General features: G+C 36.0%; 1 protein-coding gene across 1 annotated transcript; it reads left to right on the forward strand.

The window, feature by feature from the left end:
• Positions 1–3,662: 3,662 nt before the first annotated feature.
• Positions 3,663–6,875, forward strand: LOC134797508 (protein odd-skipped). The gene is made up of 3 exons (XM_063769749.1): positions 3,663–4,452; positions 4,724–5,303; positions 5,847–6,875. The coding sequence occupies exons 1-3, from the start codon at positions 4,371–4,373 to the stop codon at positions 6,238–6,240; spliced, it is 1,056 nt and encodes a 351-aa protein (XP_063625819.1). The 5' UTR covers positions 3,663–4,370; the 3' UTR covers positions 6,241–6,875.
• Positions 6,876–18,101: the final 11,226 nt, after the last annotated feature.

The raw sequence follows: 18,101 nt of genomic DNA on the forward strand, positions 1-18,101 counted from the left end.
GTAGTATGATTTGGTTGCGTGGTTGAATGTTTGCGTCGGCGCTTTTGATCGCGGCACAAAAGGCGCCGCGATGGGTCGTGTGTCCATCGCCCACCTGACCTATGTTTGCAGTGGGCCATCAAAAACGCTCATGTCGTGAAACATGGTGACATGCGTCCAATATGTGCGGATGATAGGGTTGGCAGAGTTCGATACTCGCGTACACAGTTTACAGATTAAATATCTATTACCATTTTATTTTCTCATTAGATATACCACGAAATCATTTATTAGGTACTTACTACAAAGCGTTTCTTAGATATTAGATGGCAAATTGATGTGTCCCTACCTATACACAAATAATTCTAAAAAGTACTCGTTCTAACTATGTAAATACATTCCATTTGAATAAACTTGCTAAGATAAATACAATTTTAAAAATACTACTTATGAGCCACTAAATAATGAGAAAAATATCAATTTCATACTTTAGTCCCCATTTTGTCACATTAACTAATGACATAGGTACATTGCATCGATCACTTGAATAGTGCAATGTCTACAACCAGGCAGGTGCATATTAATCCTCACGCAATTATATCAATTACCTAATGAAATAAAAACATACATTAGTAATTATTGGTATCAAAAATATTCCACTTCAGTACCTCATGCCTTGAGCCTCATTAATGAGTATATTATTAGTTCGTTTTTGAGTCATTTTTCGAGTTTCATCAGCCTTACATTCCATATTTTTGACGTACCTATTCCGCGTATTCGTGGGAGTTTGAAGAACTAGGGAGAATTTTTGAGAATAATTATTGCATTGATTATAGAACAAATTTCTTTCTATTGTTGTAGATATAGATAGGTAACTACTTAGCTCTGAATCGAATGGACATTTGTTAATTTACTTGAGTGTTTTTTACCGTTTTGACTACTTATTAATATTTATGAACATTAGGATAAGATATCCCGGGGTTTTGGGTACGGGAATGGTTTTGTGTATTTTATAACTTTGTTAGGTAATTCTAAAATGGTAACCAAACTATGAATTAGAAATAGGTAGGAAGCTCCAAATGTGCTTAAAATTTTAAAATAGTTTCTGTTTTGACCTCTAATATCCCGGGTATTCTTAAGAAATGCATTAACGTAACCAGAGTGCCTACCGCGAAACACGTTCGACGTGTTGCCTCTCTGTCGCACTAGTAAATTCGTTCGTAAGTGTGACAGGGAGGCAAGACGTCGAATGTGGTTCGCGGTAGGCCTTCAGTAAACGTTGGACAACCCTAAGCTAACACGAGAGACGCCTTCATCATACCCATGTCGAGGACGACCAATGTAAAATGACATTGATTATTAAAATCATAAGCCGACGAAATAATAAAGTCGGATATGATCGCTGTCGTGTTGTTCACAGAATCAAATGGAGTTAGGTATAATTTCATTTATGATATATCAATCAAGTACCTACCTACGTTTGTATACCTACTCGTATGTATTTTAAATCGCAATAATCTATCAAATAACGATTTTGTCTTTTAAAATATGGGAGGTATTAGTTTTTTATAATTTTCGCTTCTTATTACATGGGTATTTGGCAAAGACGCGTCACATTCGTACATTACCTTTTATAAGATAGATAACAGGCATACGGCGCGATTCGGGAAATGAATTAGAGATTAACTAGATACGATATAGTAAAGATATGTGACGTCCCACGGGTAAAGGTACGTTATGGCGATTGGCGCTAATTCATTTCCCGAATCGCGGCGCCCGCCGCCATAAGGTACCTTTTGCAGTGGAACGGCAGATATATTTACTATTTCATATCTAGTGAGTCTCTAATTCACTAACTATAGCAGCATACCTACCGCATCATTTCACAGCATTAAGTATATGCTACCTACTCATGTATGCACCTACTCTACTGCAATTCGAAGAATTGCATACATCAAACAGATGTACAGAGAATAGGTTCCTCGGTATAATAATAATGTAACATTGTTAGGCAATAGGTACCTAAACCCAAAGAGAAACATATACCTAAGTATAAATCTTTACTATAATCTGGAAGAAGTAAAACATAAACTCACAGTCCTCTGTGAAGTAAAGGAGTCAGAGGTAGAAAAATTATGCCCTAGCTAAACCTGAGTAAAAAAAATGTATCAAAATATTAAGTATGATGCACTTATACTAATAGTCTGGACCTAATCAGTCTAAGGAATTCGCAAGTCATTAGGAAACGCCGGATAACCCCAACACCTTTGCACTTTAATTGTTTCACTGTAACACGATATGTGATCAATTAAGACTGTGGAAATAAGATTAATAAGCTATTAGTTCATACCTACACTAATTGATTTATTCGTTTGATATCATTAGACATTATTTAATTGATTATTAAGCTGAATAAACGAATTGATTAATGAGATCTTAAGTGGTAGCATGTGATCTGATGTTAAACATATGTAGACATATTTAATGCAACTCAGCTGAAACGTCGGAATTTAAGGTAAAAACAATGGAATTTATTTCGCGGTAGACTCGTTTGTGTGATTAAATAAACATTCAATTTCTACAGGGTGATTCAGGAGACGTGAGCAGGACTAACACTGCGCATTTCGTAAATTATAAGCAACTGTTTCGTATCAGTATTAATGAGGTTAACGTTATTTTTTGTAGTCGTGTTGAAAAAAAAGTTACCTATTAATTTATTTACGACATGCATGGTCACCCGAAAGTTAGAATACTAAACTACCGATATTCTGTGTCAAATTGAATGTCATCACGGTCTGGTTACTTTTGAAAACTCGTATCTCACTCAAGTTTGACAGTTTATTTGGTTCGTAATCAAAGTGCTGTCATTACGGTTAAAGAGGTTTTATGTTTATTAATTAGGTCCTGTAGGGTGACCATGATTCTTGAGAATTAAATTTGCCCTCACCAAAAAGTAAAAAATAGGAAAAAGTGTGGTTGTTTCACCTAAATACGACGGTGATCGATCAATTATCAGTTACTGAGTGTGCAGGATTAGTCCTGCTCACGTCTCATGAATCATCCTGTATAATGGCATTTCCAAAAACGGACCTGTCAAACTCGGTGTAGATTATATTAAGTAGATTAGATGAAGTCTGTCTTTTTAATATTCCGAGGTAACAATACTTACCCACCTATAGTCACTGTTTGATGTATATATTAGAAATTGAAATACCTAAATAATATTTAATGCTACTTATGAAACTTTACATCAGAGAAAGTAACGTATGTATAGTTTAGGATCTTTTTGTCCTAACTAGTTATCTACTGCGATGGCTTTTATTATTTATTGACACTGAGTAACTATAACGAGTTCCATATAAATTTTATTTAGGTTACCGTATCTACCAATATTTTAGCGCTTCTGTTCATAAATAGATAAATTCGTTCTAGGCATTCACCATATGTATAGTTAGTTATATAGGTGGAAGAGCTAATATTAGATGAACTTTACAGATTGGGCTGATGGAGTGAAAAATGTTCTCCTAATACCTATTAGCTCTACCATACTTATATATAAAACCTTTACCAAATACATAAAATAACTACTACAACCCGAATCTACGTTTTCACATGAAAGTATGTAAGTAGTTAGGGTCAAAGCTACACACATGTAGAGGTACTTAGTCCTTGATTGGTAGTTAATAGCACTCTTCGCTTTTCAGAATCTTTAGTTCCCTTACAACATCGACAAACGTTTGTTACAGAACGGTCTCACCGAACAAACTAAAGACTAAACAAATCGACCAATTAGTCCATTCAAATGATTCAGCTTTCACTACTAAAGCTATCGTGCCTGATACCTAGCTGCAATAAAACGTTTCAAAGGGACCGAACAAAACCCGGCATACAAAGACTTGCCTACGAAACGCAATTAGTAGAGCATTCCGCTCACCTAATAGCTTCACTCGGGACGCTGTGTCACCAAAAATTTGCATTGAGCTAATCCAGAACAGCGTAAGAAAACAAGCTTTAGTATGAAAAGGTCCAAGGTTGGACGGTGAAATTGGGAGCATAGGGCTTAGTAGAGTCGTTGAAGTCGGTCGTTAAAGCGATTCGCGATTATTGCCGATCGATTCCGAAGGCAGTGCTCGGTAGGCCCCGCCTCCTGGGAGGGCAGCTGCTTCGGGAGCCGAGCCGACACAGGCGCCGGCCGCGCGGCGCGTTTGATCTCCCCCTCCCGGCCCCACGCGCAAACGCAGGCCCCGATAACGAACGCACACAAACTCATAACGCTCCGCGCTCTCCCCCAAGCAGGTTGTGTCGAAACCGGTTTACAGACGCATACAGTGAAGTGCTAAAGACACAGTGCCCTAGTGTTTAGTTTTATTTGGACATTTTTATTTGTGGAAATGGAAGATAAGCCATACAGTGTGGACAGTTCTGACGATTTCGTTATTGAAGAAGAGGAAGAACAAATCGAGGACAATCACAGTAAGTTTTGTGCTTTTTAAATAGTTTTGGACCATTTTTCTTTTTATTTACATTACCATTTAAAGTTTATTTATTTATGTGTAGAGAATTAAGGTATTTAAATACGAAACTTTAACTTTTTCTTAGTAATTAGTAGTCTTTAGACCACATTATATTTAATCAAGTTTAAAAATTAGTTTATGATAAACTTTGATTTGTTATTCAATCATTGTAATATAAATCCGTAAGTGGCCAAATGCGACGATGTTTTAAATGTATATTTTTTTAACAGGCTATCCTCCAGACTTTCCGATCGAAGCTTTGGTGAAGCTCGAGCGTCCGTCGCCTCCTCTACCGACGCCGCCGCATACGCCCACCGACGACACGCCTCCGGCAGTCGTCATCTCCCGCCACCAGCCCCCCGTGTGGCCACCCGCTCCTCACTACCCCACCTACCCCCGGCCAGCCATGCAGACACCCTACCCTTACGAGAAAGCTACAGTCCCGAATTACTCGCACCCTGCGATGTCTGCCTATGTCCAAGCTCAAGTTGCGACTCTACCCCCGACGGCTCCGTACCACGCCATGCTCGTCAACCAGTGGATCAGAAACGCGGCCTTGTATCACCATTCATTAAGATACCCGGGAGCGATGGCCCAGAGAATGCCAGGAAGAAATCCGCCCCCGATGAGGGCCCCTGGTGTGCCCGGCACGCGCCCTAAGAAACAATTCATTTGCAAATATTGCAACCGCCAGTTCACCAAATCTTACAATCTGCTCATCCACGAAAGGACTCACACCGACGAGAGGCCCTACTCCTGTGACATCTGCGGAAAGGCTTTCAGAAGACAGGACCATCTAAGAGATCATAGGTAAGATATCGATAATTCATTACACCTTCTTGATATAATGCCTCGTGCTCGGACAATATAATGGCCCATAAAACGCTATTAGTAATCAATTGTTATCACAATAACCACAAATTAAATGTAACTTCCACTTCTAATAGAAACCAGGTGATTTAAGATGTGTTTCAAGAAAGCATTGTTGACGATAAGAGGTAAAAAAAAAAAGAATTAAAAGTTTACCTTTTTGTGAGGTCGCGACGCGGCGGGCGCACGCGTCCCAAGAACCGGTTAGGATTTTTACGATCACCATATCTGTTTCGCTCCGCCGTCGAACAAATTACATGTTATATTTCTTCGCTTTTACGAGACAAACTTTTTCCTTCCAAATTCATTACCCATCTAATGTGTCCGTAATGTAGAATTACCTCAATTTTCATTTGAAACGGTTATTATTCCGTCGCCTTATTGAGCCATAAATACTGCTAGGTGTTTGTTTACTTTTAACGCCTCTTATGTGTGAGTGGAGAGAAAGTTCAAAATACTTACCGTTCTTTTTCTGTTTTCCAGGTACATTCACTCTAAGGAGAAGCCGTTCAAATGCAACGAGTGCGGTAAAGGATTCTGCCAATCCCGAACTCTGGCAGTGCACAAAATTTTGCACATGGAGGAATCTCCCCACAAATGCCCAGTTTGCAGCAAGAGTTTCAACCAAAGATCCAACCTGAAGACCCATCTGTTGACGCACAGCGACGCCAACAAACATCACTTGGAACACCTCGAGGGATGCCAGGAGGTGTCATCCACAAGCCATCCTGAGAACTCTTTACTCGATCTCTCTCAGAAACCTTCCCCACCGCTGCAGTCCTACCAACAACAGCCTGAAGTTAGTGCTCAACAATCACCTGTCGACGCGCCAAAGAAGACATTAGGATTTTCTATAGAAGATATCATGAAGCGTTGATATGTCTAAGAATGTATTTGTAGCTTTGCTACACGTAGCTGTACATAGCTAATTTAAGATCTTACGTAGTATCACTTGCTAGTTACTGATTTAGAATTTCTTCGTGTCAAGTGATTACTTGATTAGATGTATTCTAATTTTTTGCCAAAGAAATTTAATTTCGACTGATTATTTCCAATAGAGACACATCTGTAATGAGCATCCTGAGTTGAAATAACCATGTAAGATACAAATACATTTAGAAAATATTTAGGTCCTCGTTTCATCTCTGTAAAGACTGAAATATATGTTTTAGCATATAATTATTGTTGTTATGTTTTCTTTGAAGTTTATTTTATTGTGATAGTCTTACTACTTAATTAGATATAAGTACAAACTAAAGTTACCGAAAAGTATTACCTTTGTTTTAAGTACCTACATCATTTATGCCAAATTATGTGGCTATGACAGTTTTGAGCATAAGTATTCAAATTGATAGACATAATGATTGTAGTGTGTTTGAATATCTGGTTAGTTGTAATTTGTACATTCCTGTAAATATATTTGTAAATTATTTTAAGTCATTATAAGTTAAGTCGACGAGGCTATATTAAAAATCTTAATTATGAAGAGAAGTACATGGAGTGGAAAATTTATTTCCTTGTTTTATTTTACCCATAAAACTACTTGCTTCAAATTGTACACTAAGTAGATGCAAAGAAAAAAAAAACACAAACGAGATCAGGCAAGCAATTTAGATCCTAATATATAATATGAAATTCTAAATAGGGAGGTGCCTAACTTAATTTGTAGTACTAGCTTTTTCTCGTTGAGACAAAAAATCTTGTAGAATGCAGTCAACCGACATACCTTTTAGAACCATCAAGCAATGTTGTTTATCAGTTTCATTAAAATAGTCCTTTAGTTTAAAAAGAATAATTTTCAACATCCTGCAAGTTTATACACAATCAGCCGGGCTAGTACATCGAGACGAGATAGACTACCCGTCCCTCTTAAATTAACATAAAATGGACGGGAAGTCTATCTCGCCGCGAGATACTGTCGCGCTAATCATGTGCTAGGCCTACCGAGTAGAAATATTTTCGCTGCAGCTTATGAGTTATGACTTACTTTGCGAGAAATTGTAACAAACTGCATGTTCTTTTATATAACCATCCATTTTGGAGTACCAAAAATACTACAAAAAAATAATGGCCGTAAAGATAGCGTGACGTACTGTACCTATTATAAGCTGAACTATGACATTATAGTTACCGTTACATAGACAGACAGATAGATAAATATTGCAATACAAAAACAATTATAATTATAGGGCCGCACATTATGAAACGATAATCAACTTAGATGATTGAAAGTGCTTTGCGAAAGGAATATTCGTGACGGTTAAAGCAGTAATATTTAGTAACACTATGTTTAAGAAGTCATTAATAAATTATTTGGGTTTAACGGCCATTGTTTTAATAAAAGTTACATGTTTTGAGGAGTCATGCTCTTTTTCAGGTCATAAGCTCAGAGCAGTGCGTTTTGGCCTTGGGTATCCATATTCTTCACCAATTTTTACTACGGGTATAATCACGGTATAATGTATTTATTTGCCCTTTATATTACCTATTATACAGAAGACAACACATCGTACTTACAAAAGAAAGATTTAATGCTATAATATAAGGCATTGGCAAATGCTCTACCAGTCAACCTCCGGCTGTTTGAAGACGTTGGAAATTGCTACTTTCTATTAAACCTAAATAAAATTATATGTAAGTTATGTTTGGCTTTAATAATAATAGAAAATACCGTCAGCTAACAAACTAACAACTTAACGTATCTAACGGTAAACGGTTACGGTCTATAAAATAACTAAACTCTCAAACCAACCAAATCAGAATTCTAAATTAAATACCTGCTAATAAAAATCTTGATCAACGAAACCAATTTCATCTAAATAATAAAGTCACACAGTGTACAGAAACGATTTTCATTTACTATTATGGGTCTCCAAAACGGCTCATAATAGGCGAAGTATGATTAAACCCAATTTGGGTAGGAAAGTTGGAATTAGGTACATATTAAATTATATTCCCCACGGGTTGGTGGCGCCACCTAGTTCCGGATGGCTGAACTGAACGATGTCATCTGTCGCGACGCGATGTCGCTACGGGTAGCGGAATATTCAGAATCTCAATACAGCGGTGATCCTATGTTAGGGATACATTTAGGTATTTTGAATTGAGACCGTCGTCCGTTGGAATTTTATCTAAGCATGTGCAATTGAGCAATTGTGCATCGAATGTATAGGCATGTCGATATATTTTTATGAAATATTACGCAAAAATAATAACAATACTCGTACACATACCTACATGTTTAAAATTATGACTGCTAAGTATGTGATTTAGCGTAAAATTTATTTATTATTAAATAGTTGGGAAGTACGTATTTAATACCATAAGTTTTTCCCAATATATGTACATACTTAAGTATGTAGTTTAATTTTTCATGTTGGCTGACTAGGCAATTGTTAAAGAGTTGTAGTTACAATTTGATACTTCAAAAGTCGCTACTTGAGAGGAATTATTTTGTTAAACCAAATAATTTCAAGTAAATAATATTTTTATAAATATAGAGCCATTCGCACAACGTTTTTTCGGACTAAACATTTAAGATCTATATAAAACCGATGACATATAACCTTGAAACCGCCAAACTATTTCGCGAAAGGCATTTCGTGTGAACCGATTAGATTTCTCCAATTTAATTGTGTAAATGACTAATTTCGCCCGTCTTAGATTGATGACTGAAGTCTTAACGCCCGCAATTTGCCAGTCAATGGAAATTGCAACGATCCCTCTGATTGAGCCCTAATCGCGCTCGAATTGGTCGAATTCGAGAATCGACCCAAACATTTTCCCATGACTATTTCGAATTTATGTTTTTAATCGCGGACATATAATTGACCTACGATTCCAAAAGAAAAATGCAACAAGGTAAGGAAAAAAAAAAACTATATCAAAACAATATAAAATAGTCAGGTAATAAAATAATACAGATACTCAAATATTAACAATAAGGACGTTAAAGTTTATATTTTTATCACTTTTATTACTTTATAATATTTTGTGTAACAATTAAACTTGTGAAGTGGAAAGAGTGAAATATATTTTGACTATTAATTTGGAAAACAATTATTAAAACTTTAATTATTTAATGGGTAGCGTTACTTAAAAAGGCAGTTTTAAATCTTTCTTTTGTTCCAATTAAAAGCAATTCAGGAAGGATTATAGTCGAATTTCGAGAAACCACTGCCATATATCACGTGATTTAGTCTGTCAGTATTACTGACTGACGCTGTCTTGATTTATGACCGATCTTTACTGATTCATCGAACTAAATTCAGGCAGTTCTATTCAATTATAGGAAATCAATCTAGTTTATATCATGTTACGGTAGCTAGGTTTGATTATTATCGTAGATCATGAAATAATTGAAAATAGTGGTCATGATGGAATTTTATTAAAAATTGAACGATTACCTTACACACCTACACAGAGACATTCCATGTACGTTCGAAGGTTTTCATGGGAGTAACTATTATTATAATTAATTAAGCTGCATTAAGTTGAGCTTTTATTATTAAATATTTATACAAGTTGTACTTATCTAAAATATGTCTGTTTGTCGCCATCTTTTTATTGGTTAAATTCCTTGAGTAACGAACTTTTTATACCAGCGGTCGATCTCGTGCCATACTCCTGAATTATGCTCAACAAAAAAACTAACTGTACTCTAATGGCTGCTACTTGGGTCATAGCCATTACCGACACGCATGAAACAATCTACGAAACTTTTGACATACAGCGTCCTTATCAACACAAAGATGTAAGAGACTTCATGTGTGATATTAAGATAGGACTTTGTGATATTAACTGCGTGATAACAATAAAATGTACCCTAATGAAGATTCTCCCTCTGGCGCTCGTAACGACCATCTGAAGTAGCACACAAAAAATTGGTGAATTATATAAAGATTTATTACGACTTAGACAATAATTGTCTTATACCGATATTTTTGAAGGAGATTTATGTTTTGGCTCTAAGCTATGTTTCTTTTTGGGTAATTTTAATGATTTTATCGCGTGGTTTGATGTATTGTTGCATTGGGATTGGGTTTGAAAAACTAGGAATAGGTATGGTTAGCCTTATAGCTTTTAATTCTTCCATTTGAACTGCTTCATACATTTCAACTTTGGTATATGTAGGTACTAGGTATATCTTTAATTTCCTTCTGTTGTCCATTTACCACTAGTGGCTGATTATATGACCTGAAGACCGCTGGAGCCCCAACGGCACCGCCATTTTGAAAAAAAAATGCAAAACTGAATCGACATAAAAACAGTATTAGGTATAGGTATTAAACCTTACTTTACAATTAACCGGAGTTTGATATCAAGGCGGCACACTTGGTTAAAAAATAATTATGTCATCTAGCATTTATATGAGGTATAGGTACTCGTAAAATATATTATTTTGGAATTTTCGGAATTTAAATTCCGAGCATCCCCTTCGTATTCCCATCGTCGCACGCGCAGCCTCCGTAAACACGCGATGCTCATTGGCAGCTGTCAGCCAGAAGGATATAACGTGCATTAACCACAATCAAACAGTTTTGAGAGAGAGCTTCAATGAAATATGTTTTTTTTTACCAGGAATCCGTATTTGAACGTCAAATACAATTAGGTCTATGAAAGAAAGATCAGATTAAATGTTTAGTGACAAATTTTCACAAGGAATTTGCTAATTATTTAAATAAACATAATAAGGCAGTCAATAAGTAGTAATTTAATAGTATGAGTGTCTTAAGTACGACATGTTATTATTTGTCGTATAAGTTGACTACTTACGTATCAGATGAACGTTTTCAATCCACCAGCCCAAGCCGAAAAGTTCAACTTATGTTAGCTCCACTACATGATAAAAAAAAAAACACTGTCTCATTAAATTTAGAATTCTTATTTATTTGGTAGGTACGTGTTACCCGTGTATGTAATTTTATCCCTCGCTATCTAAATGAGACTTATATTTTTAGACTCTGCAAAACGCTTAAGAATACATACATATCCCCCTAAGCTTGAAGTAGCACACTTAGCGTGATCTGACTCTAATACATCATAAATATCTACTCCAAATTAATACTTAGCGATCAAACTCGACTTTACCCCAATCGTATGTAGGTTAGTCTTAATATAAATAGAGGCCGTTAAAACCTCCTATTTATATTAAAATCTCAGTTTAACATCCCTTTCAAGCGTCATCGCACACGCAACGTGGATTGACAGCTGTCAGCACAAATCAGGGAATACAGGGCTTATATTGGGCCAATTATGGTCGCACCCACCGGGCCATGAGAAGCCAAAAGTAGACATGATGGCTAATAAAAGTTACACACCCACTATTACCGACTTTGGTTTTTAAGTCTCTCCATAATATTATGAAATAAAACTTTGCAAACGGATTATATCGCGTATAATGAATTTAAAATACATCTAGGGACATTTGCACGCTTACAGAGTTTTCATGGTCAATGGGAAACTAAGGGAAAATATATAGGTATTCACATCTGTCAAAATTACAATGTGAAAATCGATGGTTTTACTCATGTAGTTTTTGTCACTAAGCGCAACATATTTCAAAGAGTCCCCATTTAAAAAATTGGTCCCCGAAACATGTCCCGCGATGTGACAAAAATATCAGAATGTTTTTTGGTTGCGTTCATTGTATATTTGTATAACTATTTACCAACGGTGTTTGTAACTTCGTAATAAAAAAGTCAACCTCATCCCACTGCATAAATTACTTCCTCATGTTATGACTGATATTTGTTTTGTCTTCAGTTCGACCTTGACCGCTTGTTATTGCTAGTTAATCGATTTTTTAATTAAACAGTGTCAAAATGTTTCCTTTTATGCATCACGTTGAAGAGTTCATCAATGGCATGTTTTCGGTTTTTAATCAAAATGATATTGGTACAATGTTACCTGCAGTCTCTATCTGCTTTGAATTCGTTGTTTCCAGATAAATTTAATGAATAATTTTTAACAAACAATAATGATCTCAGTTAGTCTCTGAATAAAATGAAATTGAATTGATTGAATTGAATTGGTAAGTATAGTATGTACAGTTAACCACCAATTTGATTCCTAGGTCACTATAGAACTACGACATAATTAATCAATTGTTTATTTTCTACGACCGTAGTTATTGACTACTAACTAATTAATTACTTACGTAATAAAAAAATAATCAAAAATGTAGGTAAGTAGGTACCCATTATTATAAAGTAGGAAAATATGATAGTTCCACGGAAGAAAGAATGAGCGCGCCGCGCTCTGTTTTAGTAGTGAAGAGTTAAATTGTTTAGCATAGTCTCATTAGTCTCATTACTAATATAAGTCATGTGAGATGTAGTCCCAACAGCATTCTAAGATAAATTTCGGATAGATTTGATTGCCCGATTCTAAAGCATTGGATCGAGCAAATCAAAAGTATAGCGCAATTTATAATAAAGATATCTATTATACTGTAGTACTAGTGTAGGTATACGTATTAAAAATTTAGCAGATCTTAAATGTCTAGGTTTGTACTAACATTAGATTCAGTTTTTTGCTTGGTTTACTAACACTCTATGGATAGGTACATTTGTTTGTCCGAAATAAAGACATTTATTAGGTATTTATATATTTATTTAATGTCTCTTTAAAAATTATGGCAAACAGGCATGAATAAAAACCGGATCGACCAAAACGACCATCTTTTTAAACCAAATATTTCAATAAACAAAATTTAATTTCTTTCGACAGTTTTTAAGGCGGCAAAGGGCAATTCATAGTTAAACACAACTTTGACCAGAACAAGCTACACAAAGTATACCCGCTGTCAAACACACGTCAAACTTTGACAAGCGGGCGGTCAAAATGTGTACTACCTTGGACGTTATACAAATAAATTACTACCACGTAAGCTATGCAATAATAGTCCATATAGTTCTAGTGATAGAGCTGTCAGTTTTTACGTGAGCGGTAAAATTATTGTGGTCATGTAACGGTGCTATGCTGACATCGGAACGTGAGGTAAAAAGAAAAGATTGAAGTTGAAAAAGTAATAGATTAAATTAAAAGCAAAAGTGAGATAAACTAAGAACTTAAGGGTCTGCGAAGAATAGCAAGAATACATATATTATTATATTATCCTACCTTAAAATTACCGACTTCCATGGAACTATCGAGGACATCCAAGATAAATTGAAACTTTAATAATTTTGAGGTGACACAGTAATATAATATGTACAGACAAATTCTGTCACTTTTAATCTAAATAGGATTATTCGTAAATATGATATGCAGTACCTACCTAAGAAAACACTGTTACTTTTCCCAATAAGTCGATAGCTAAGTACTTACTTGTACCTAAATGGGTTTCTAGATATATGTATCCGTTCTACTACCTACTGATTCTGCAGACAGTAAAATTACTTACTTACTTACTTACTCCGTTGGCTCAGCGACCCAAAATGAGACTTGGCCTCCGACACAAGACAACGCCACTTTTCCCGGTCCTGTGCGACCTCTCGCCAATTGCTGACTCGAAGTTCGCGCAGGTCCGCCTCCACCATGTCGCACCAGCGATATCTGGGGCGTCCGATAGGACGTCTTCCTGCTGGACGGCCCAGGTATGCTCTTTTCACGTTCCGATCTTCATCCATTCTCTCAAGGTGGCCCAACCAACGGAGTCTGTGAGCTTTAGTCTCTCCCATGATGTTAGGTTCAGCCACTAGGTTTTCGATTTCACGGTCCTCCTAAAATTACTTACCATTTGAAATAATTAGAATAATTATCTAAAATCCCGTTAATAACTACATGTCGGTCAAATGTTTGATTAAATTATAGGTGTATCAAAATATTTATCTATTATTACTGTGAAATAGTAACTAATAATTAAACTATACGAATTCAAAGGGTACAAGTGCATCTCACTCAAGCATAGACTAGGAATCCTCTAGACGGAGTTTAGAGCAATTATTTCATGAAACCGATGCTGCCAAAAATACGGGGGTGCGGGGGACGAGGTGAGCGAGGTCCCGTGCCGTGATTGGTCCGTTCAAAGACACGGACGTCACACAAAGACACTTTCGACTCGAAAATGGAGTAAAACTACCGTATTTGTGGCAGAGGGGGTAGAGCTACTATGCTCAGTCTGGACGATGTCTTGTCTGTGCACTCAAGCCGCGGCCTTCTAAGTAAAGCCAGGTAAGTCTAAAAAACTGGAATCGATGTTAAAAGTCCGACCTATAATTATAAAAGATCAAAATGTTCGCAGCGTTGTATTACCGGTTATTAAATGTAGGTTTTAGGAGCAAATGTGGTTATAATAGTCGCTCGAATGATACGGGACTAGAGAAACGTAATTTTGTGACTTTTTGCCTCGGGGTTGCCACATGGTTCAGATGGTTACCGCAAATTAAAAACATGGTTTCACTTTGGATGATCTACCAATTGTGGATAATATAACAGTTGTATTTCTACTCGTATATGGGTTTATTCGACATTGATGCATACAGACACTAAAACACTAAGTACATATGAATACAAAAGCGAAAAAAATTTGAAACAATTTATGTTTAACATGATTTACTTTAAAAAAAATGCACTTTATACAATTCATAAAAATACTAGATATCGCATAGCGCCTATGTTGAGAATTATGAATAACGTCAATTAATTGCCCAAGGTCATTATATCCCTAGGTACTTGAGTGTATGATGAGTAGTCATATTCAATGTCTTATTCTGAAATTTTGAAAAACCAACTGAATTTGCAATGGCAACCCTAACTCCATTATTTAATCCTGAACCATTTTGCGGTTAGTAGTCCGAAGTCCGAACGTGCCTTCCGTCCTCGGCTATGTCATTTTGCGAACTAATAGGGACAATTCAAAAGGGTCGTATTCATTTTAGTAATAAATAGACACTGCCAATTTTCTGTCATTATAGACGCCGAGAATGACAGATTTACGGTATCATTGTTGTTTAGAATTTTTATGACAAATTCGAATGTTTAAAAAGTGATTCTGGTAATTTTATGACAGTGACGCTAAATTATATAGGAGTCGAATAAATAATAGGGTTACCGGTGCTTAGAGTGGATACTGGACAGTAAGTATAAATTCCTAGATAATATTATAATCGCAATTCTAGGTACAGTGTATGAAAAAAAGGGTAATTAAATTGTAAGCAAGATATATTTTATTAAATTATGGCAATGGTAAGATATATTTTATTGTAATTGCCTCAGTTGTACTAAAAAAAAGATACTGCTGATCTACACGAAACATTTTGGTCCCATGTAGGAAAATATAACGGGTGTGCTAGTATTCTCCGGTAGAATGTGGAAATTTTCAAGAAGGTCGGAAAAATAGTTTTTTGGTATTTTTTAATTTCCCCTTATTTTTCCACTAAACCGGTTATAGTATAGTATTTTCCTGCTTTTTATTTTATTAAAATACCTAGTTTGAATTATTATATTTATTATGTGTGCTTTTATTGACAGAATACTTGTTTCCAGACGTAATATTAATATTTCCAGTAAGAACATATATAGTAAATGTTAAAATTCTTACTGTATTAATTTTCTAGTTATCTACTTTGTCTACTAAATCTCCCTGGAGAGCGTGAGAATAAATACCCGTAGAAGTGATACTAATAACAAAACCATTCGAAGTATGGCTATAGGTACTTGATCAATAACCTGATAATCTCGCTCAGACGTCATATCAAATCATCGCCAAAAAACAGCAGAAAAAGGATGAATGGAACCAACAAAGTCCAAAGCCACTCAATAAAACAATTTCCGCACCTAAACCATTTCTCAAGTTCTTAGTAAGTGACTAATTTATAGGCGCCACCGCTCAGACGAAACACCGCAAACTAATCAAACAACCGGTCATTATGCCGTCATTTTCGGAAACTGCCATAGGTTAAGGAAACGAGTAAAAGTATAAATGGTTGTTATGGATGGTTCGCAGGTAACGGTTGGGAGCCTCAGTGAGGCATTGAAAAACGGACGTAGGAAAAAAAACAACGGGTTGCACTCCGGGAGTGCCGGCAAAAGTGAAAACTCAATGACATTGTAACAGTTTTTCGATCAGGTCACGTGTCCGTCTTACGTCTTACGAATCTTACGGTCACGTGACCTGTCGCGAGTTTAACATTTTTTCCCCATCACAAAAAGCGCACAGCGCCGCTAAAGAAGTTTTCACTTCAAAAAGAAGAATTATATAAGTAGGTACGACGCATTGGCTTGATTCAGGATGGATCGCCGGCACCGGCAAATAGATGTAGGCGGCAAAAAAACATGGACACTATATTTTCATTTTAGAGAGGTTGCCTCGTTGAAACATACTATCCAAGATTCATAGCTGTATTTTTTTAAATTAAAATAATGGTGTTGTAGTTTAAAAAATCCAAACAGTTTAAGTAACTAAATACGTTCGAAAAGATAAATGTCAATATATTAATAAATCACTTGGCCAGTCTATTGTCTTACATTGTCTTTGACCAAATGGAAGGTGTTTACGTTCGACATGTCAAAAATTATGGCGCTCCATATATCGAAAGCAGACCTCTATTACTATAATTATAATGAGAGCAAATTTTAGAAGCCATTTTATGAAATAGAATTCGGAAAGATACGGTTGCGAATATTATTGCAATGTATTTTATGGTGCAAAAAATAATGAATGGACGTTTAGAGAAGGGCAAATTTAGCAAAATAGGATGAAAAAGCAAAAGCTGTTAATTTGTTTTTACAACATTGCGAAGTTTACTGTTGGGTAATAGGTTGTGGTTGACGATGAGGAATGAATCATAACGTATGTACTTAGTGCCTAATATAAAATAGACTGCTTAGAGTCTAACTAACTTTTAGTTGACTGTAAATGCGTGAACAAAGTGTTTAATTACGTTTAGTATTTTGCTAGTAGACACTACCACATATACAAAAAGTCGCGTGTCTAAAACTACCATCGCAATATAAGTAATGAAGGCTTAATTTAAAGCTCTAAATCATAAGCTAAATTAATTCTGAAATAAAGAATTAATAATAATAATTCTGCTAATAATAATTTGTTATGTATATGGACTAAAAAAATACCATTTATTCACGGAACAGCATATTTTTACATGATAGGTACAACCTCCGCCAAACTGTATAACAGTTTGTTGGCAGAAATAGGCTCCTCTTTTTTTTCTTTTTTTTGTCTGAAATAGACATTAAGTACATACATACAATCTGAGGCGCGGAAATCGCTACACAGGTTGACCCTAACAGGCCTCTGGAGCGATAGCAAGCCAAAGACCAAACACACAAACATGGAATGTGACAATTTCATGAAAAGGATTACGAACATGGGCTGCGATAAGATGCAACCCAAGTTTGTGTTCCATAAGAATTTTAACGTTAAAATTCCAACAAGGGCTGAGTGGACCGAAGGTCTTGAAGCACCAATCTCTGATGAAAACGACATCATATGGTACACAGATGGGTCTAAGACAGAATCTGGTACGGGGGCAGGCATTTATGCAAATGACTTTAGTAGTAGTATAAGCATGGGCAATTACGCCACTGTCTTCCAAGCCGAGACATTCGCTATAATTGCCTGTGTGCATGAGAATATAGTTAGGCGAACCCAAGGGAAGAATATCTATATACTCAGCGACAGTCAGGCCGCTCTCAAAGCGCTCGAAGCTCCCAGAGTGGACTCTAGACTGGTATATAATGGCGTCCAAGCCCTGAACCAGCTTGGAAGGCAAA

The sequence above is a fragment of the Cydia splendana genome, chromosome 15 (genome assembly GCF_910591565.1).
Source record: "Cydia splendana chromosome 15, ilCydSple1.2, whole genome shotgun sequence".
Taxonomy (NCBI): domain Eukaryota; kingdom Metazoa; phylum Arthropoda; class Insecta; order Lepidoptera; family Tortricidae; genus Cydia; species Cydia splendana.

Bases quoted from the DNA above. Each gene is read 5' to 3' on its own strand.
- LOC134797508 (XM_063769749.1), top strand. From the start codon at position 4,371: ATGGAAGATAAGCCATACAGTGTGGACAGTTCTGACGATTTCGTTATT. The intron at 4,453-4,723 runs GTAAGTTTTGTG...TTTTTTTAACAG, and splicing joins ACAAATCGAGGACAATCACA to GCTATCCTCCAGACTTTCCG. The intron at 5,304-5,846 runs GTAAGATATCGA...TCTGTTTTCCAG, and splicing joins GACCATCTAAGAGATCATAG to GTACATTCACTCTAAGGAGA.